Source organism: Choloepus didactylus, chromosome 7, assembly GCF_015220235.1.
Source record: "Choloepus didactylus isolate mChoDid1 chromosome 7, mChoDid1.pri, whole genome shotgun sequence".
NCBI classification, from domain to species: domain Eukaryota; kingdom Metazoa; phylum Chordata; class Mammalia; order Pilosa; family Megalonychidae; genus Choloepus; species Choloepus didactylus.
Window position 1 is genome coordinate 120352398 of NC_051313.1, and position 22395 is coordinate 120374792.

The 22395-nt window shown below is 45.2% G+C and overlaps 2 protein-coding genes across 3 annotated transcripts; one reads left to right on the forward strand and one right to left on the reverse strand.

Annotated features, from left to right (window-relative positions):
• Positions 1–1085: 1085 nt before the first annotated feature.
• On the reverse strand, positions 1086–14876 carry LOC119540721 (antigen peptide transporter 1-like). Its single transcript, XM_037844695.1, is given in 12 exon segments — positions 1086–1127; positions 1931–2031; positions 2034–2060; positions 2301–2463; positions 2702–2875; positions 3417–3605; positions 3767–3894; positions 4732–4746; positions 4827–4929; positions 13032–13188; positions 13357–13471; positions 13976–14876. Coding segments are annotated over 12 exon segments (1803 nt in total). The 5' UTR covers positions 14565–14876.
• A 6-nt stretch (positions 14877–14882) lies between these two features.
• On the forward strand, positions 14883–21630 carry LOC119539645 (proteasome subunit beta type-9). 2 transcript variants are annotated; one of them, XM_037843316.1, is made up of 6 exons: positions 14883–15213; positions 17025–17092; positions 17867–17998; positions 18648–18777; positions 18995–19136; positions 21478–21630. In XM_037843316.1, exons 1-6 carry the CDS (start codon positions 15154–15156, stop codon positions 21594–21596), a joined length of 651 nt encoding a protein of 216 aa, XP_037699244.1. In that variant the 5' UTR covers positions 14883–15153; the 3' UTR covers positions 21597–21630. The 2 variants fall into 2 exon arrangements, with proteins under 2 accessions (XP_037699244.1, XP_037699243.1); XM_037843315.1 differs by having other exon boundaries at positions 14912–15213; positions 19688–21589.
• The last annotated feature ends 765 nt before the right edge of the window (positions 21631–22395 follow it).

Genomic DNA, 22395 nt, shown 5'->3' on the forward strand with positions numbered 1-22395 from the left:
TACTTGGCTGAGCACTGGCGAGTTCAATTGCTCTAAGCCCCACCTCTCACTGCAACCTATGCTGGCCTAATCTGCCCAGCAACTGTTAACGTCACACCATCCTGGCCCTCCTTGAATGAAGAGATTTACGAGATAACCACGCCCCCTATCCTGAAATTACCGCTGCAGGTGCAGTGGTACCTCTCTCCACTAAGGGACAAGAACCCGCGAGGCGCTGCCAGCCCCTCCCCCGCCGGTGCTTGCACTTCCTCTGGCCTCGCTCTCCTTCCATCTTCCACCTCAGGAAGTCCAAGCGGTTGCTGCCGCTGGTGCCCTGGAACGCGCTGTATCACGCTCATCCTGAGAGCAGGGGTTGGGGCGGTGAGAGAAGTTGGAGGGGGAGACCGTAGAAAATAGAAAACTTAAGGGAGAAGGTGGTGCACTGAGGGTTGGGAAACACTGAAGATGCTAAAGGAGGAAGCCCCCAGCCTCCTGAAAAGTGCCCTGCGAAAGACCATAGGCCATTCCAGATGCCAAAAACACATAGAAAGCCACAGTACAAAATACCAATTTTATTATAAATACCAAGAACCCACAGGTTATTTATGGGCCAGCATAGTGTTGTTTGGTTATGTTGGAAAATAGCTTTCTGTACATTCTGAATATTTCTATAAATTTTCAGGGTGCTATCCACACCAAATCATCAATCCTAGCTCTAAACCCAGTTGCACCAAGGAGTTGGAAACCCTGTGTTCATCTTCCAGAAGTCTCCATTATCAAGAGGAGCTGGCACAGAAAAAAAAAAAAAAAAAAAGAGAACACTCATGGTAGGATTTCAAGCATCACCAAGGGAGTTAAATTTTAGGATGTTTTAGGATGTAACTCCTTCCAGAAGCAGTTGACTACTCTGCAACTGGTAAGATATTTGCTCCCAAATTCTCCGGAGCACCTGACCCGCCAGGGGTCTGCACCATAGTCCAGTAGCATCCTCTCTTCTCCAAGAGCTGCTGGTGGGTTCTTGCCTCACAGATGCTACCTGCCTCCAGAAAGAGGATGTGGTCAGCCTGCTCCACTAAGCTTAGGTGCTGGGTGATGAGAAGCACAGATCACGAGCCCTGCTCAGGGCTTTCATACAGGAGCTGCTCCACCTGAAAACAAGACATAGATCCTGTCAGAGGAGGGGCCCACTCAGCCCAAGGAGACATCTATGTTTCCAGGGCTAGGACAGACCTCACCAAGATCACTGCCACAAACAACCCCAAGGAGACTGAAGAGCCTCGTTCTGAGGGCTTCTCTATCAAACCTTTGTCCTGCTAAGGCACGTTTACATGAGGTGGCAGAAGTGGGATATGACTAAGAGTACTATGGTGAAACCCACAGGAGAAGAGTGAAGGGTATTGAACAGTCTCTCCTCTCTACCATGGACTAGGGGTTTTTAGATGACGTTTTAAGGAAATACAGCGTAGTGGTAAAGAGCACAAGCATTCCAGTCAGGCAGATCTGAATTTTGTTCCAGGCTCTGCTGCTCAACAGCTGGAGGACCTTGATTATTCAACCTCTCTCAGCCTCCATTTTATCATCTGTAGAATGAGGATAAAACCCCCCAGATCACAAGGATTTATGATGAATAAATGAGGTAGCATCGTAAAGGGCCTAGTACCATGTCTGCACATATTAAAAGAGCAATTAATTTTAGTTAACATGATTAGGATGACCTTTCCTTTGTGTTTGGCTTCATAGATTCAGAGTCTGTAGATAGTCTCTTAACTGGTTCTAGATGTATTGGGTAGAGGCTAATGGGAACTGAGTGATCTGGAGAAGTTAATAAAGCTGAGAGAATTGCAAGAACTGGCTTGGATAATTATAATATCAATATGAATTTCATGGGATAAATAAAGGAACAGGATTGGGTGGGATAGAGGCATTACAAAGGTGACTCTCTCACCCGTACCTGGCTACCTGTATCCAGGGCACTGGTGGCATCATCCAAAATGAAGACAAGTGGTTTCCGGATCAAAGCCCATGCCAAGGCCACTGCCTGTCGCTGTCCCCTGACAACTGGCCCCCAGCCTCACCTACCTCTGCAGAGGCAAGAGCCAAGGTGAGAGCTGGATACCACATGTGCATATGTACACACACACACACACACACACACAAGGAGGGTCTGGGAAAGAGTTCTGAGGATGAAGGAGCCATGGGAATGATCTTATCACTTCAAATTGATGTTTATGGGGCAAGAAGAACTGAAGAATAAAAGCAAAACTTTTAGGGTTTCAGTAAAGGTAAAGATGTTTGCTAGGTAAGCTGAGTGGAGAGACTACCTGTGTTGTAGCCCTGAGGGAATGCAGAGATGAAACTACGGGCTCCAGACTCCCTTGTGGCAGCTGTGATTTCCTCCATGTCTGGCTCCTGGATCATGCCATAGGCGATATTTTCTCGAAGATTTCTTCCAAATAGCAGTGGCTCTTGTCTCACTGCAGCCACCTGGGATGAAATACGATGAAGACTCATAGAAAAAGGAACACAGGAGGTTGGTTGTCTTGGGGATGAAGACTCAAAATGCTTATTGGGAGCATATCACAAGGTCATGCGCCCTCTCTTGACCACACCCTCATCTCTACCCAAGGTCTTCAATCATTTAATAACCCTCCTTTCAGAATGCTCAGTGAGAATGCTCTTACTCAATACTCCCCATCCTCCCCCATGCTGTCTTCTTGCTCACCTGTCTGTGCAGGTAGCGGTGCTCATACTGGGGAAGGGGCTCCCCATCCAGCAGCAAATGACCCCCCATGGACCAGTATAGCTTCTGCAGCAGGGCAGCCATTGTGCTCTTCCCAGATCCATTGGGCCCCACCAAGGCGGTCACTTCACCAGGATGTAGGGTAAAAATCAGCCCCTAGAGGCCAGAGAGTGACACCATAAGAGGCAGACTGAGGGTCCTACCCTTGGGACTGCCATTGTCTTGTTACAAAAAGAATGGAGAAAAATGGGGAGATATAACTACTACTCTCCCCCACACTACAGACTTCTGTTCCCAGGGAAGATACCTCCCCAAGAAGTTGAGATGGAAGATGAGGCAGAGACAAGGGCAAAGACTGAGCATCACTGTGTCACACACTTGATTTCAGATAGAGAAATCACATTCCATCATGTAAAGATAAAGGAATGATGAGGGAATGGAGATGCAGATTTTGCTGCAGCAATTCCTTGGGATGTGAGAGCCTTCTCCCTGAGAACCTCTTCTCCCATTCCCCTTGGAAGCCCAAACTGTTTCTTGAGTTTGGGCAGCTTTCTGGAACAGATGGTGCTTATCTTTGCCTTCAAAGAGTTAGAAAGAATCTGTGCTCAAATGTTAAGTAGGTTGAGAGCAGAAAGAAAATTTACAATGGCAAAGTTGAGGGTGGGGTTGGCGGCATATGGGCATTGGTGGGTAGTACCTGCAGTACTGGGACATCTGGCTGGTTTGCATAGGCAAAAGAGACATCTTGGAACTGGAAAAGGCCCTTCAAGTCTACGGAAGTCAAAGGGCCACTGGCTGGGCAGAGAGGGGTCTGGTCCAGGTATTGAAATATTTTCTCTGAGGAGCCCATGGCCTTCTGTACACTGGGATAGGTGGAGAGCAGAACCTGGAGGAGAGGAATGAACAGTGAGAGGGAAGTGTTGAGACCTAATCTGCTTACCAGGGTCATGTGATGTGAGAAGGATAAACAATGGAAGGAAAGGGACACAGATTGTGATGGGATGGGGAGAGAAAAAGCATTGGGGAGTGAAACTGGAAGAACCTCACCTCAGCAGCTGTGGTGAACTGGATCTGGTAGAGAACAAATGTGACAAGGTCCCCACTACTTGCAGCCCCACTCGTTACCAGCTGCCCTCCAATGTACAGGATTACCACCTTCAGTAGCATCTGGAGATCTGTGGATAAACCACAGAGAAAAGGGATTATGGGAGCAAGATCAGACACAAAGGAGAAAGTCCCCTTCCCCCAGGTAACAGCAGCAGGCACAATAGGTAGAAGAGTGAACCAAGAGACCCCATGGAGTCTGACTCAAATACTCATCATAGAAGTCATTGTCATAATCATCATCATCACCTTCACTTCAGTAACATTTTACTCTTCACAAAAGACTTTCAAGAAAGTGATGTGTCATCTAATAATCATATCAAAACACCTTTTATAATCATATCAAACCCCTTCCTTACAAAGTTCATTATTGCTCCCATTTTTTTTAAGTGAGGAAACATCTCAGAGAAAGTAAATCACTTGCCTATGATCACAGAGTTAGTAAATGGCAGCATCAAGACAGGAACTTCTGTCTCCTGGTCTAGTTCTCTTGACATTACATCACAGATGCCCCTCGTCACTGGCTACCCCTATTCTGATGGCTCTCACTAGCACATCCCCACAGATCCAGCTCGAAGAGGGCTCAGGTGCAGGGATTTATGGCTCCCTGAGCCTCCCCCAAGAGGAAAAAAAAAAAGATGGCCCTAAATTAGAAATCTCCCTACAAAGGGGGTTGGGAGAATTTTGTGTACTGTAATGAGAGAAAGCTATCTAGAATCACTAAAAAAAGAAGGAAGGGTTTAGGGAACCGGGAAGGGAAACTGAGCCTCGGGTTGTGAGGATGAGAATATTAAGCCAACCATTTGCTGGTGGAGGCAGAGTTGGTAGAAGGTCATGGCAAAGGGAACAGAGTCAAGGCATCTCAGGGACGGGGACAGGAGAATGGGCATTCTTCTCCAGGTGCTCACATTGGTGGTCCCGAAGTTAAGTGCATAGGCCAGTGCCTCCTGCTGGTTAAATCTCTTCATTTCCTGCAGCTTTTGTCGAAACCTCCGGGCCTCACCCTCCTCGCTAGCAAAGCTCCGAATTGTAGGCATCGCTGACAGGGCCTCAATGGCCACCTGGCTGGACTCTGCCATAGATTTCTGCACCTGTACTGCCAGCAACTGTGGAGACATGGAGAGGAGTTATCACTCAGGGTTGGCAAGAAATAAGTTTCACTATATCTGAGTTACCTGGTTGGAGACTAAAGGTGAGAAGAGGCAGAGAGATAGGAGAGAAGAGAATATTTTGCTCCGAGTTGAGGTATATCAAGAATAAGAAATGACAATGTATGCATATGAAACAGACCGAGGGACATATCAAGCTTCTAAGTAAAAGACAAAGCATGGAGATATAAAGAGTACATGGGGAGGCGGGGCAAGATGGCAGACTGGTGAGCTGTATGTTTTAGTTACTCCTCCAGGAAAGTAGGTAAAAAGCCAGGAACTGCGTGGACTGGACACCACAGAGCAATCTGTCTTTGGGCATACTTCATACAACACTCATGAAAACGTGGAACTGCTGAGATCAGCGAAATCTGTAAGTTTTTGCGGCCAGGGGACCCGCGCCCCTCCCTGCCAGGCTCAGTCCCAGGGAAGGAGGGGCTGTCAGCTCCAGGAAGGAGAAGGGAGAATTGCAGTGGCTGCTCTTATCGGAAACTCATTCTACTGATTCAAACTCCAACCATAGATAGACCGAGACCAGACACCAGAGACTCTGAGAGCAGCCAGCCCAGCAGAGAGGAGACAGGCATAGAAAAAAAACAACACGAAAAACTCCAAAATAAAAGCAGAGGATTTTTGGAGTTCTGGTGAACACAGAAAGGGGAAGGGCGGAGATCAGGCCTTGAGGCGCATATGCAAATCCCGAAGCAAGGCTGATCTCTCTGCCCTGTGCACCTTTCCTTAATGGCCCTGGTTGCTTTGTCTATTAGCATTTCAATAACCCATTAGATCTCTGAGGAGGGCCGTTTTTTTTTTTTTTTTTTTTTTTTTTTAAATCCTTTTTGCTTTTTCTAAAACAATTACTCTAAGAAGCTCAATACAGAAAGCTTCAAAGAATTGAAATTTGGGCACGTCAAGTCAAGAGCAGAACTAAGAGAGCTCTGAGACAAAAGGCAATAATCCAGTGGCTGAGAAAATTCACTAAACAACACAACTTCCCAAGAAAAGGGGGGTGTCCGCTCACAGCCACCATCCTGGTGGACAGGAAACACTCCTGCCCATCGCCAGCCCCATAGCCCAGAGCTGCCCCAGACAACCCAGTGTGACGGAAGTGCTTCAAATAACAGGCACACACCACAAAACTGGGCGTGGACATTAGCCTTCCCTGCAACCTCAGCTGAATGTCCCAGAGCTGGGAAGGGGGGAGCAGTGTGAATTAACAGAGCCCCATTCAGCCATCATTTGAGCAGACTGGGAGCCTCCCAACACAGCCCAGCAGCCCAGAACTGCCCTGGGGGGACGGCACTCACCTGTGACATAGCACAGTCATCCCTCAACAGAGGACCCGGGGTGCACAGCCTGGAAGAGGGGCCCACTTGCAAGTCTCAGGAGCCATACGCCAATACCAAAGACTTGTGGGTCAGTAGCAGAGACAAACTGTGGCAGGACTGAACTGAAGGATTAGACTATTGCAGTAGCTTTAAAACTCTAGGATCATCAGGGAGATTTGATTGTTAGGGCCACCCCCCCCTCCCCGACTGCCCAGAAACATGCCCCACATACAGGGCAGGCAACACCAACTACACACGCAAGCTTGGTACACCAATTGGGCCCCACAAGACTCACTCCCCCACTCACCAAAAAGGCTAAGCAGGGGAGATCTGGCTTGTGGAGAACAGGTGGCTCGTGGATGCCACCTGCTGGTTAGTTAGAGAAAGTGTACTCCACGAAGCTGTAGATCTGATAAATTAGAGATAAGGACTTCAACTGGTCTACAAACCCTAAAAGAACCCTATCAAGTTCAGCAAATGCCACGAGGCCAAAAACAACAGAAAATTATAAAGCATATGAAAAAAACCAGACGATATGGATAACCCAAGCCCAAGCACCCAAATCAAAAGACCAGAAGAGACACACCTAGAGCAGCTACTCAAAGAACTAAAGATGAACAATGAGACCATAGTACGGGATATGAAGGAAATCAAGAAGACCCTAGAAGAGCATAAAGAAGACATTGCAAGACTAAATAAAAAAATGGATGATCTTATGGAAATTAAAGAAACTGTTGACCAAATTAAAAAGATTCTGGACACTCATAGTACAAGACTAGAGGAAGTTGAACAACGAATCAGTGACCTGGAAGATGACAGAATGGAAAATGAAAGCATAAAAGAAAGAATGGGGAAAAAAATTGAAAAACTCGAAATGGACCTCAGGGATATGATAGATAATATGAAACGTCCAAATATAAGACTCATTGGTGTCCCAGAAGGGGAAGAAAAGGGTAAAGGTCTAGGAAGAGTATTCAAAGAAATTGTTGGGGAAAACTTCCCAAATCTTCTAAACAACATAAATACACAAATCATAAATGCTCAGCGAACTCCAAATAGAATAAATCCAAAAAAACCCACTCCGAGACATATACTGATCACACTGTCAAACATAGAAGAGAAGGAGCAAGTTCTGAAAGCAGCAAGAGAAAAGCAATTCACCACATACAAAGGAAACAGCATAAGACTAAGTAGTGACTACTCAGCAGCCACCATGGAGGCGAGAAGGCAGTGGCACGATATATTTAAAATTCTGAGTGAGAGGAATTTCCAGCCAAGAATACTTTATCCAGCAAAGCTCTCCTTCAAATTTGAGGGAGAGCTTAAATTTTTCACAGACAAAGAAATGCTGAGAGAATTTGCTAACAAGAGACCTGCCCTACTGGAGATACTAAAGGGAGCCCTACAGACAGAGAAACAAGGACAGGACAGAGAGACTTGGAGAAAGGTTCAGTACTAAAGAGATTCGGTATGGGTACAATAAAGGATATTAATAGAGAGAGGGAAAAATATGGCAAACATAATCCAAAGGATAAGATGGCCGATTCAAGAAATGCCTTCACGGTTTTAACGTTGAATGTAAATGGATTAAACTCCCCAATTAAAAGATATCGATTCGCAGAATGGATCAAAAAAAATGAACCATCAATATGTTGCATACAAGAGACTCATCTTAGACACAGGGACACAAAGAAACTGAAAGTGAAAGGATGGAAAAAAATATTTCATGCAAGCTACAGCCAAAAGAAAGCAGGTGTAGCAATATTAATCTCAGATAAAATAGACTTCAAATGCAGGGATGTTTTGAGAGACAAAGAAGGCCACTACATACTAATAAAAGGGGCAATTCAGCAAGAAGAAATAACAATCGTAAATGTCTATGCACCCAATCAAGGTGCCACAAAATACATGAGAGAAACATTGGCAAAACTAAAGGAAGCAATTGATATTTCCACAATAATTGTGGGAGACTTCAACACATCACTCTCTCCTATAGATAGATCAACCAGACAGAAGACCAATAAGGAAATTGAAAACCTAAACAATCTGATAAATGAATTAGATTTAACAGACATCTACAGGACATTACATCCCAAATCACCAGGATACACATACTTTTCTAGTGCTCACGGAACTTTCTCCAGAATAGATCATATGCTGGGACATAAAACAAGCCTCAATAAATTTAAAAAGATTGAAATTATTCAAAGCACATTCTCTGACCACAATGGAATACAATTAGAAGTCAATAACCATCAGAGACTTAGAAAATTCACAAATACCTGGAGGTTAAACAACACACTCCTAAACAATCAGTGGGTTAAAGAAGAAATAGCAAGAGAAATTGCTAAATATATAGAGACGAATGAAAATGAGAACACAACATACCAAAACCTATGGGATGCAGCAAAAGCAGTGCTCAGGGGGAAATTTATAGCACTAAACGCATATATTAAAAAGGAAGAAAGAGCCAAAATCAAAGAACTAATGGATCAACTGAAGAAGCTAGAAAATGAACAGCAAACCAATCCTAAACCAAGTACAAGAAAAGAAATAACAAGGATTAAAGCAGAAATAAATGACATAGAGAACAAAAAAACAATAGAGAGGATAAATATCACCAAAAGTTGGTTCTTTGAGAAGATCAACAAGATTGACAAGCCCCTAGCTAGACTGACAAAATCAAAAAGAGAGAAGACCCATATAAACAAAATAATGAATGAAAAAGTTGACATAACTGCAGATCCTGAAGAAATTAAAAAAATTATAACAGGATACTATGAACAACTGTATGGCAACAAACTGGATAATGTAGAAGAAATGGACAATTTCCTGGAAACATATGAACAACCTAGACTGACCGGAGAAGAAATAGAAGACCTCAACCAACCCATCACAAGCAAAGAGATCCAATCAGTCATCAAAAATCTTCCCACAAATAAATGCCCAGGGCCAGATGGCTTCACAGGGGAATTCTACCAAACTTTCCAGAAAGAAATGACACCAATCTTACTCAAACTCTTTCAAAACATTGAAAAAAACGGAACACTACCTAACTCATTTTATGAAGCTAACATCAATCTAATACCAAAACCAGGCAAAGATGCTACAAAAAAGGAAAACTACCGGCCAATCTCCCTAATGAATATAGATGCAAAAATCCTCAACAAAATACTTGCAAATCGAATCCAAAGACACATTAAAAAAATCATACACCATGACCAAGTGGGGTTCATTCCAGGCATGCAAGGATGGTTCAACATAAGAAAAACAATCAATGTATTACAACACATTAAAAACTCGAAAGGGAAAAATCAATTGATCATCTCAATAGATGCTGAAAAAGCATTTGACAAAATCCAACATCCCTTTTTGATAAAAACACTTCAAAAGGTAGGAATTGAAGGAAACTTCCTCAACATGATAAAGAGCATATATGAAAAACCCACAGCCAGCATAGTACTCAATGGTGAGATACTGAAAGCCTTCCCTCTAAGATCAGGAACAAGACAAGGATGCCCACTGTCACCACTGTTATTCAACATTGTGCTGGAAGTGCTAGCCAGGGCAATCCGGCAAGACAAAGAAATAAAAGGCATCCAAATTGGAAAAGAAGAAGTAAAACTGTCATTGTTTGCAGATGATATGATCTTATATCTAGAAAACCCTGAGAAATCAACGATACACCTACTAGAGCTAATAAACAAATTTAGGAAAGTAGCGGGATACAAGATTAATGCACATAAGTCAGTAATGTTTCTATATGCTAGAAATGAACAAACTGAAGAGACACTCAAGAAAAAGATACCATTTTCAATAGCAACTAAAAAAATCAAGTACCTAGGAATAAACTTAACCAAAGATGTAAAAGACCTATACAAAGAAAACTACATAACTCTACTAAAAGAAATAGAAGGGGACCTTAAAAGATGGAAAAATATTCCATGTTCATGGATAGGAAGGCTAAATGTCATTAAGATGTCAATTCTACCCAAACTCATCTACAGATTCAATGCAATCCCAATCAAAATTCCAACAACCTACTTTGCAGACTTGGAAAAGCTAGTTATCAAATTTATTTGGAAAGGGAAGATGCCTCGAATTGCTAAAGACACTCTAAAAAAGAAAAACGAAGTGGGAGGACTTACACTCCCTGACTTTGAAGCTTATTATAAAGCCACAGTTGCCAAAACAGCATGGTACTGGCACAAAGATAGACATATAGATCAATGGAATCGAATTGAGAATTCAGAGATAGACCCTCAGATCTATGGCCGACTGATCTTTGATAAGGCCCCCAAAGTCACCGAACTGAGCCATAATGGTCTTTTCAACAAATGGGGCTGGGAGAGTTGGATATCCATATCCAAAAGAATGAAAGAGGACCCCTACCTCACCCCCTACACAAAAATTAACTCAAAATGGACCAAAGATCTCAATATAAAAGAAAGTACCATAAAACTCCTAGAAGATAATGTAGGAAAACATCTTCAAGACCTTGTATTAGGCGGCCACTTCCTAGACTTTACACCCAAAGCACAAGCAACAAAAGAGAAAATAGATAAATGGGAACTCCTCAAGCTTAGAAGTTTCTGCACCTCAAAGGAATTTCTCAAAAAGGTAAAGAGGCAGCCAACTCAATGGGAAAAAATTTTTGGAAACCATGTATCTGACAAAAGACTGATATCTTGCATATACAAAGAAATCCTACAACTCAATGACAATAGTACAGACAGCCCAATTATAAAATGGGCAAAAGATATGAAAAGACAGTTCTCTGAAGAGGAAATACAAATGGCCAAGAAACACATGAAAAAATGTTCAGCTTCACTAGCTATTAGAGAGATGCAAATTAAGACCACAATGAGATACCATCTAACACCGGTTAGAATGGCTGCCATTAAACAAACAGGAAACTACAAATGCTGGAGGGGATGTGGAGAAATTGGAACTCTTATTCATTGTTGGTGGGACTGTATAATGGTTCAGCCACTCTGGAAGTCAGTCTGGCAGTTCCTTAGAAAACTAGATATAGAGCTACCATTCGATCCAGCGATTGCACTTCTCGGTATATACCCGGAAGATCGGAAAGCAGTGACACGAACAGATATCTGCACGCCAATGTTCATAGCAGCATTATTCACAATTGCCAAGAGATGGAAACAACCCAAATGTCCTTCAACAGATGAGTGGATAAATAAAATGTGGTATATACACACGATGGAATACTACGCGGCAGTAAGAAGGAACGATCTGGTGAAACATATGACAACATGGATGAACCTTGAAGACATAATGCTGAGCGAAATAAGCCAGGCACAAAAAGAGAAATATTATATGCTACCACTAATGTGAACTTTGAAAAATGTAAAACAAATGGTTTATAATGTAGAATGTAGGGGAACTAGCAGTAGAGAGCAATTAAGGAAGGGGGAACAATAATCCAAGAAGAACAGATAAGCTATTTAACGTTCTGGGGATGCCCAGAAATGACTATGGTCTGTTAATTTCTGATGGATGTAGTAGGAACAAGTTCACTGAAATGTTGCTATAGTATGTAACTTTCTTGGGGTAAAGTAGGAACATGTTGGAAGTTAAGCAGTTATCTTAGGTTAGTTGTCTTTTTCTTACTCCCTTGCTATGGTCTCTTTGAAATGTTCTTTTATTGTATGTTTGTTTTCTTTTTAACTTTTTTTTTCATACAGTTGATTTGAAAAAAGAAGGGAAAGTTAAAAAAAAAAAAAGAAAAGAAAAAAGACAAACAAGGAAAAAAAAAAAAAAGATGTAGTGCCCCCTTGAGGAGCCTGTGGAGAATGCAGGGGTATTCGCCTACCCCACCTCCATGGTTGGTAACATGACCACAGACATAGGGGACTGGTGGTTTGATGGGTTGAGCCCTCTACCATAAGTTTTACCCTTGGGAAGACGGTTGCTGCAAAGGAGAGGCTAGGCCTCCCTGTATTTGTGCCTAAGAGTCTCCTCCTGAATGCCTCTTTGTTGCTCAGATGTGGCCCTCTCTCTCTGGCTAAGCCAACTTGAAAGGTGAAATCACTGCCCTCCCCCCTACGTGGGATCAGACACCCAGGGAAGTGAATCTCCCTGGCAACGTGGAATATGACTCCCGGGGAGGAATGTAGACCCGGCATCGTGGGATGGAGAACATCTTCTTGACCAAAAGGGGGATGTGAAAGGAAATGAAATAAGCTTCAGTGGCAGAGAGATTCCAAAACGAGCCGAGAGATCACTCTGGTGGGCACTCTTACGCACACTTTAGACAACCTTTTTTAGGTTCTAAAGAATTGGGGTAGCTGGTGGTGGATACCTGAAACTATTAAACTACAACCCAGAACCCATGAATCTCGAAGACAGTTGTATAAAAATGTAGCTTATGAGGGGTGACAGTGGGATTGGGAATGCCATAAGGACCAAACTCCACTTTGTCTAGTTTATGGATGGATGTGTAGAAAAGTAGGGGAAGCAAACAAACAGACAAAGGTACCTAGTGTTCTTTTTTACTTCAATTGCTCTTTTTCACTCTAATTATTATTCTTGTTATTTTTGTGTGTGTACTAATGAAGGTGTCAGGGATTGATTTAGGTGATGAATGTACAACTATGTAATGGTACTGTAAACAATCGAAAGTACAATTTGTTTTGTATGACTGCGTGGTATGTGAATATATCTCAATAAAATGATGATTAAAAAAAAAAAAAAATAAAGAGTACATGGTTATATAATGAAAGAGTTTCGTGAAAAACCTGTTTGGTCCTGTTGGAAGAACTCTGTCTTCTGGCGCAGGACAGCCCGAAACACCTCTCCATGCAAGCGGCTATGCACACGACCCATGGTGCTGTTACAGATGCCGTCACCCGCGAACTCCAGCACCACGCTAGGGGAAGGGGGAGAAGGAAGGTCAGGGTGGGTGTTGGGAGGATGCAGAAGGAAGGCCCCAGGTATCCCCCACAGGTGCCGTGCACTTTGGACAGCAAGCCCCAACGTCCAGCTCCCTCTCTTCCAGGATCCCCCATTCTCTGCCTTCCATCTTCAGCCCCCAGACCTGGCTACGGTGAGAACGGACATAAGAGTTATGTTGCGTGTGAAGGCAGCAGCTGCTTTATTTTGTAGTATCCAGTCAGTGAGACGACCGGTGAAGAACGGGACGGCCATCTCCCCTGGGGTGGGAGAGGAAAGAGTGGTCAGTCACAAGTACTGAGTCTAAGCAGGTCAGCTCTAACCAGTCCACCCCCACTCCACCCCTCTTCCACTCTTTAGCATTATTCCTGAGGTCGGAGGCAGAAAGAAGACACTCAGGCCCAAATCCCACTCCTGAGTGGGCTGCCCTGGAACTCACGGCCCTGTGGTGGCTCCACCACACCTTTCAGGGTTTAAATAGAAAGGCTAGAGATGGAGTAAAATACCCTGTTAGAGGTGAGGACACTGCTGCCCAAGAAGAGACTTGCCCAACGTGGCCCAATGAAGTGACTCCTGGGACAGGACTGGAGACCAGGGCTTAGGCCCATCCAGTCTAAGGCTCTTTCCTCCAGACTGGAGTGGTCACCTCAGGACCCCACCTGGGTCGCCGCATGCACATTTCCATCCTATCTCATGACCATGACCCCTGCTTCCTGCCCAGTCCCCTGCGTCCTCCCGGTTCCCCTCTCTTCTCTCTCCCTTACCGAGGCAGGAGAAGATCAAAAACACCAGAAACAGCGGGAAGCGCCGTATCTCCGGGCCCATGCAGCCGAGAAGCCGGCGCACGGCGTTTCCAGAGCGGCTACGGCCGCGGGACACCCAAAGGCTCCCAAGCTTGTGCCACAGGGCGGCCGCGGGCAGCGCCGCTGCGTAGCTGATGAGGAAGGCGTCCGCACGACCTGCCCAGTGCAGCAGCCGGGTGCTGCCACCATCCCTGGGGACTCCCCACAAGCCCAGCGCTCGGCACGAGGCAAGTCCCGGCAGGGCCAAACCCAGCGCCGCCGCCAGTGGCTCCAAAGCTGCCAGCCAGCTCTGGACTCCTGCACTTCCGCTAGTGGAGACCGTGGCCCTGAGGACCCCGCGGGCCCCCAGCCACAGAACGGCCCAGCGGCTCAAGCCCACCACCCAGACCCGCAGCAGCGCCGTGGGAAACAGCAGAGAGAATATCCCGGGCAGCGCGGGCCGGAGCAGCAGCCAGTCGGCGAGAAGCAGCAGCGTCACCCGCAGCCAAGCGCAGGAGGCCCGACAGAGGCAGAGGCACCCGCCGAGAGCCGGGGACCCTGAGCCGGCCATTGGCGCGCGGGCCCTGGCCGGGGTTCCTTCCCGGAGCTTGTGGGTCCCACGCGCGTCTGTGACCGAGCCCGCGCAGGGGCTGACGGCTGGAAGGTGGAGTAGGGGCGGGACGAGGCGGGCCGGGGCGGGCCCTCCGAAAGTCCGGAGTCTCGCTAGCAAGAAGTGCTGCCGTTTAGGGGAAAGGGAAATCGAAAGCAGTCGATAGCTCGCTGGAACCGCCGGCTTCCACACGAGGCGGCCAGGCTATTTTGGGACCTGACCTTGATACCAGTTCTGAGACTCTGGGGAGCAGCACCGTTGCCCCCATTTTCTCCATCGCGCACACCTTTCGCTCCTCTCCCTACCTCCTCCTGCGGGATGCACTTCCCAGAACTTTCTCATCCTAGTCTCAGGGCGGGGCTCTTTCGTCACACGTCGCTGGGCAGATTTGCCCCAGACAGGCTGGTGTCCCGGCACCAGCCTTACCCAGAGGACACAGGCGCCCCCTGGCGGGCGCGGAGAAGGGGCGGGGCTCTAGGCTGCGCGCCGCGCGCTGTCCCAGGTCAGAAACCAGAGCCCCAGGCAGCGAGGAGCCAGGCGCCAGGCCGGGATGCTGCGGGCGGGAGCACCAACCCGGGACCTGCCCCGGGCCGGAGAAGTCCACACCGGGGTAATGGGTCTGGGCTTGGGGGTTAGCAGAGAGACGGCGGAGGTGGGACGATGGGGAGACACTGGAAGCACTGAGGAGTGTGTTTGTGCAGGGACTAACGGAAATGTGGGGAAGTGGCTTGTAGCAGCTAGTGCTTGCTTGCTTCCCGCAATGAATTTAAGGCTTCTCTATTTTGAAGAAGGTCATCTGGGGGGCACTCGAGGTGGTGGAGTGGGGGAGGGGGTGTTTGGTTCTTACCTTGAAGCGTCAAGGGGAAGCTGCTCTAAAACGCTTTCGCTTTCACTCTGGACTGGATGAGGGGGGTGGTTAAATCAAAAAAGGGGGCTAGAGTCTATGCAAAGAGGTGAGGAAACGGTGCCCTGAGTTTAGTGGGACAACACTCGGGAAAAGGGAATATGAACACTGATTGAGAAGGGTCAACTCATCGCAGAGACCTATGATAATAGTCGGAGCACTGATTAAGGGGGGAGCTGTGGGAGCTGTGGTGCCTTTCCCCAGCTTGGCTCAAGAAGGTTCCTGCTTGGCCCAGGTGCTGCCATGCTCCTGTCCCTGAGTCTACCCTGCCCACTCCCACATGCATGCTGGGAGACTTTGCCCAGGTTGGGTGCCTGGGACAGATGGCAGCTCCAAGGCTGATTGGCCTCTGCTCCCAGACTGCTGCCACCACTATTGGTTTGGAGACAGCTCTGTTATAGAGGAATAATCTCTAGGATGGGATTGCCTCAGTTCTCCGGGCAAACTCATGGTGAACGGTTATGCCAGAGTAACTATGGAATGGTGAGAAAAGTCACGGTAAAACCATTTGCAAGTTGAAAAATCTCCTCTCACTGCCAGATGAGCTTTGGAAAATAGGAAGTAGAAGCCAGAACAAGCCATAAGTGTTAGACCTGGGTTTTAGTTCTGGCTTTGCTAGTAAGTCTGTGTGATCTTGGGTGTCACTTGCCTCCTTTATGACTCAGTTTCCTCATTGGAACAAACTATCTTTAAGATTCCTTCCAACTCAACAGGAGTAGAGAAAGTGTAGCTTTATCTTTTATCACTATTTCTTAGTTCTTTTCTTGACTTGGAAAAAATCAACCCAGACAACCCAGTCCAGTCCTCTCTTGGTACACATCTTATCCTCACTACCTGAAAACTGTATCTCTTGATCAGAAGCTCCTCAAGCAAAACTTATTTTCAAGTGCTTACATGATCCTTGCTTGTTTTCCTCCTGCCCTGACACCTGGCTCGGCTAACCACTGTGTTTAACCACAATGTAAAACACTAACCAGTGTTTTATGTTGTTCAGTAAATGAGAAAGCTCACTTCTGATTAAACAGGGACAGGAGGATTCTGGGCCCAAATAAGCCTGATCTTGTTTCCCAGATTCACAGTAAATTGTTTGGGGTCCAGTCTGTGCCACATCTGCACACACTGGAGCATGTAACAATGCATGTGCAGTAGAGAAAATGCACCTGTGGGGCTGCTTATGTGCCCCCTGAGCCCTTCCCTCAAAGGGAGCACTTCTGCTTCAAGGAAACTTTCCCCATCTCTCTTTAGAATAGAAAGGATTCCACCCAGAAAGTTGGGGCTTAGGATGCAGTTCTTTCTGTGTTATATCAAGGCTGTGCTGTGACATTCCCCTGCAGCAGAGTAAGGTTATAGAGAAAATGGAAAGATGCAGAAGAAACCTTGTACTGGGCGTCCGCTCTGGCCTGAATTACTGTGTGACCTTGAGTCAGTCTCCTCTCCTCTCCGGGAGTGTCTCCTCACTTGTACAATGTGTGGATCAAGACTTCCTGCTCTGACATCCATCCCCTATGTCTCTGCAGACAACCATCATGGCAGTGGAGTTTGACGGGGGCGTTGTGGTGGGTTCTGATTCTCGGGTGTCTGCAGGGTGAGTATCAGGAAGGTATATGGATTTGGAAAGAAGCTAATGGCCCAAATACATATTTTTCTCTCTCGTTCATGAACAAAAACTGATGAACTAGAGCTTTGGGAGAATGGAACAGACCTCTCAGAGAGGAGAGGCTACTGTAGTAAGATGTCGGGTGGGTTCTTGCTCTCAATTCGTAAAGGAAGATCTGGGATCTGAATGCGTATGTGGTCTGTCCCTGTAGCATACAGGGGTGAGTGTAAAGGAATAGGGTCTGAGAGGGAAACAAGAGCTAGAGATTTGAGGGTCCCTCCTTCCATCCATGTTTAGGGATAGAAGAGATGGTTTTGCCAAGCAAATATTTTGGTTTCTCATTTATCAACTGTTAAGCTAATTTTGTCTCCCCATTCACTTCCTGGCCAGAGTTTCTTCACATGCAATATGAGTATATGGGATTAGATCAATATTATTTCTATTGTGTTCCATAGAACACTAATTTTTCTCAAGATGATGAATAGCAAAAAAAAATTGTTAAAAGGAACATTTTTCTTACTTTCTTAACTTACTGATTTTGTTTTTAACAAAATCTAAGCTTGAAAATAAATCAAATTCTGACTAATACTTGCGGTGATGCATTTATCCATGAGACTGTCTTGCTTTCTGCTTTAATCCAAGCATTAATTTTCATGCACTCCTTGTCTGTTCTCTTATTAAATAAATTTGAGAATCACTCAGTGATTAATCTAGAAATGTCTGCCAATGCTGACATTGATGACTGCTTCTCCTTCCTGACAGAGAGGCAGTGGTGAACCGAGTGTTTGACAAGCTGGCCCCCCTGCACCAGCACATCTACTGTGCACTCTCTGGCTCAGCTGCTGATGCCCAGGCCGTGGCAGACATGGCCTCCTACCAGCTGGAACTCCATGGGTAGGAATCACCACTGGCCCTGAGATCCTGGCTCCACACCTCCCAGAGCTCCCTTAACCCCATGAACTTCTGTTCCAGGAGCACTGAGTTAGGAAATGGAAAATTCTTATTTTGGCTCCTGCTTTCATTAGCTTTGAACTGGTGCTTGAATTGCTGTAAGCAGGTTTCTGAATCTGTGAAGCGTGGATACTAGTGCCTACCCTACCTCATTTCATGGCTGTTTTGATAATCAAATGATATATGTGAAAACAATTTGAAAGCTGTATATAACTAAATTAATATATATAATGAGGAAGAAAACAATCATGTGGCACACCATAATCTCAATCAAAGTTAATTTATGAGAAATCAAGGCCATTTGGGCCGAAGTAAAGCTTATCTGCCTTTCCCTACAAGGTCAGGGTCCTTATAGACAAAAGACAATTATGTAATTAGGGGTGGGGTGGGGCAGGGAGAAGAGGGTGAACAACTGAAAGGTTCTTACCAGTTGGTGGCATGTGACCCTACTTTCCCGGTACAGCTTTCCCTGTGGAAGGGAAGCTGGAGTTTGAACTAATAAACACAGGATCAGGAGTCACTTGGCAGCAATGGCACCAGAGAGTGGGACTTGGGGAAATTATGCTGACCCTACACCTGACATCTCCTTCAGGATGGAGCTGGAAGAATCTCCTCTCGTTCTGGCTGCTGCGAATGTGGTGAAGAACATCACCTATAAATACCGGGAGGACCTGTCTGCTCATCTCATGGTAGCTGGCTGGGACCAACGTGAAGGGGGACAGGTGAGTTCCTCCTAACCCACCCCCTCCCCAAGGGTTCCATCCTTCTCTGTAGAAGGAGACGGTGGTCATTTGTCATTCTGGCAATGAGTTTCCAAGGCACTGCCCCTAAAAGCAACTGTTGGGGTGTGAGATACCAGGGTGGAGTGAGGAAGCCAACTGCTTGTCTCAGTGGGAAGGAGAAGCTTCTTTAGTCTGACCTGAGGATGCCCCCACCTAGGTTTATGGAACCCTGGGAGGAATGTTGATTCGACAGCCCTTTGCCATTGGTGGCTCTGGCAGCACCTATATCTACGGTTATGTGGACGCAGCGTATAAACCAGGCATGTCCCCTGAGGAGTGCAGACGCTTCACTACAGATGGTAACTCAACAGGTGGAAGGGAACCTGGGAAGGGTTTTTTAAACACGGGGAGGAAGTGAATTATGATGATCAGGAAGAGGAATACATGCGTGAACATTTATTTGATGTCCAAACTGGAACACTTTTGAGAGTGAAAGGGGCAGGACAAATGCTAAACTAGAAGGAACTTCAGGACAATGTGAATAAACCAGGACAGTCCTGAGTAAACCACATTATGAAGTATGGTCATGGTAAGAACCAATAGTGTGCTGGAGCTGGTGTGGACCAGCTCATGAGAGCTGATTATTAGATCTTCAGGTGTTTTGTAAGCTGGTTGTTAAACTGATGATAACCTGAAATTAATCATGGTGTGGGTATTTACACCATGCACATCAGCAGATGGTGCAAATCAAGGCTTTTTCTTCCCCAGCCAGTTCACCAGCACACCACTAAATATGCCCCTCTGGGAGAGTGTTTTGAGGTCTGAAAGACACATGAGTAGGAGGGGAAGGAAAAGATTTCTGAAGCTAAGCCATTCTCTCTCCCTCTCTCCAACTTGAAACCCTGTGCAGCTATCGCTTTGGCCATGGGCCGGGATGGCTCCAGTGGGGGTGTCATCTACCTGGTCACTATCACAGCTGCTGGTGTGGACCATCGAGTAATCTTGGGCAATGAGCTGCCGAAGTTCTATGATGAGTGAATCTACTCAGACTTTTCTTCCTTATTTTATAATAAACACTCTGAGACCAGAACCTGGAATGGTCAACAGGAAATGGGTAGTCAACCAGATGAAGCTTGTTAGGAGGGAGCGTCTTCCCTCCCAGATGCCAGCGTACTCTTTTTGCTCTTTTGTCCCCAAGTCTAAAGATCCTATCCAGAAGAAGGGGGTTGGGGATGGGATGGGGGACAGTACAAGAACTGGAAAGAGCCCTGTACATGACCTGTACATGACAGGTCATCAGGTACTGAGTGATTTTGAAATATTAGGAGCAATAAAAACTCCTTCTGATGCCTGAGGGTACAAGTGAAGAGTTGGAACTCATTCTTTTAAGGGCTAAGACTGATGAGTAGACAAGACAGCTACACAGAGGAGAATCAGCTAAGAGCACCAGCAAATTCACATGCATAATTCCCTTCATAACACATTAATTCACATGAAAGACCAATACATGGTAAATCTTGAATATTTGGGGGGCACTTGGGAATTTCAAAAACTAGTAACAATAACAATAAAAGAGCTATGTTTATTAAGCCAGGCATTAGCTAAGCACTTTATAAACATTAGCTCTTTGAATCCAAACAAAAAACCCTGTATAGGTACTATTATTACTATTATTTTCTTTATTAGAGAAGTTGAAGTTTACAAAACAGTCATGCATAAAATACAGGATTCCCATATACCTCCCCACCACCTTGCATTGGTGTGGAACATTTGTTACAATTGATGATAGTACATTTTAATAATTGTCCTATTTACTAAAGCCAAAGGTTTAATTTAGAGTCTGCTGCTTGTATAGTGTAGTTCCATGGATTTTTAAAAACTTTTTATTCTGTTACATATATGTAATCTAACATTTATATTTATATTCAGATATATATTTCAGAGCTGTTAACTGCATTCACAATGTTGTGCTACCATCACCACCATCCATTTCCATCATCCCAAATAAGAACCTGTACTTTTGATTTAAAAAGGTCCTGTACTATTGTTATTTTTGTTTAAGGACAGATGGAGGCTTAGAAAGATTAAGTCACTTGACCAAGGCCACACAGCAAGTTCCGAAGCTGGGAGCTGGGATTTAATTGTATCATATGTCCTTCCCCTACCACTACATAAACTTTACATTCCCTCAAGCTCTGGTTTTATCATCTTCTCCTTGAACTCTGCACTGGTTAGCCCAGTCCACTCCAGTCTCAGTCTTCTCTGACCTGAAGAAAACCAGTTCTGCACTTAAACGAGTGCTCCACACCCAGGCCCATGACACGCCCTGCCCCATATCACTCTTGACTCTCATGTGCGTGTGTCTTGTCTCCTGACAAGATTGTGGGCCTCAGAGGCTCCCATAATGCCCCGCACATTCCCAGGCATTTAGGACGGTGCTACCAGATGCCTGAGTATCTAACTGTATTAAAGCCGAGTTCTTGTCCTTTGTCTTGCATTTGGTGAAGAATAAGATGAATTATTCCCCTTCTGTGGCTCATCCTTTGCTCTTCTGTTAAATGAAGGGGTTGGGTGATTTCTAATGTGGTTCACAGCTCTGATACTCAATGCCGTTTTGCTTATAAATGAACAGTCAGAGGTGTATTGAGCAGAAATACCTAGCAGGCCACCCAGGAGTCTTCTTTGTGCTTTCCTTTCCAGGTCTCCAGCTGAACATACAAATCCGAAGTACTTTAAAACAATCATATGCCCTTGGTTTGTGTGCTTGGTATGGACAAAATTCTAAAGTTATTAAAGCTTCAAGTTGTTTCTATCTATGATACATTTGATTTATTTTGAATTTTGAAATAGTAGTTTGGGAGTTTTTTGTTTTTTTTTCTGTTTTTTTCAAAAAGAGGCATGAATTTCAAATTGTTGTAAAACCTTTAAAAGTTGAGGTTATAGGCTAGATGAGCATCCCAAAAGATCAGAAGATAGAGTGAGCCCAACTGGCCTATCTCTCCCACTGACCTAAAAATTCTGAACAAATTACAAAAAAGCAACTACTCAAGCACTCTGAAGAGTAAGTAAAATCAGGTGGAGTTTGAAAGAGGCAAAACTTGGAAAGGTTATCCTCCCAGGGGCAGGTGGGGGGGCAGTTTTTCAGTTTTCCATTTTTGCTGTCACAACTTTGCCTCTAAGTCAGGGTAGAACAAACACGAAATGTCCAGGAGAAGCACCATCTTTCTGGTCAGAGGAACTGAGAAAAGAGGCCCCTGCAGGCAGGAGAGTGTAAGGGAATCTCCAAAAGGAGAGAACAGAACAGGAGAAGGGAATTCCCCTAGTTAACGTGACTGAACCCTCCCACGTACCAGGTCACCCGCGAGCCAGCAGACCCTCAGTAGCACAGTAAAGACTTGGAGAACGGAACTGAGATTTAAACTTTTAAAATTAGAATGTTTAATTGTTCTTATGGTAAGACAAATTTAAAAGATACTGATACATTACTTTATGCCTATTAGACTGGATAGAAAGTTGGATACGGCCAACTGTTGGTGAGGAAATAGGAAGGAAGGTTGCCTTCTGCACTGCTTGTGAAAACGTAGATGGTACAGACATTCCAGAGAAAATTTTCTGATA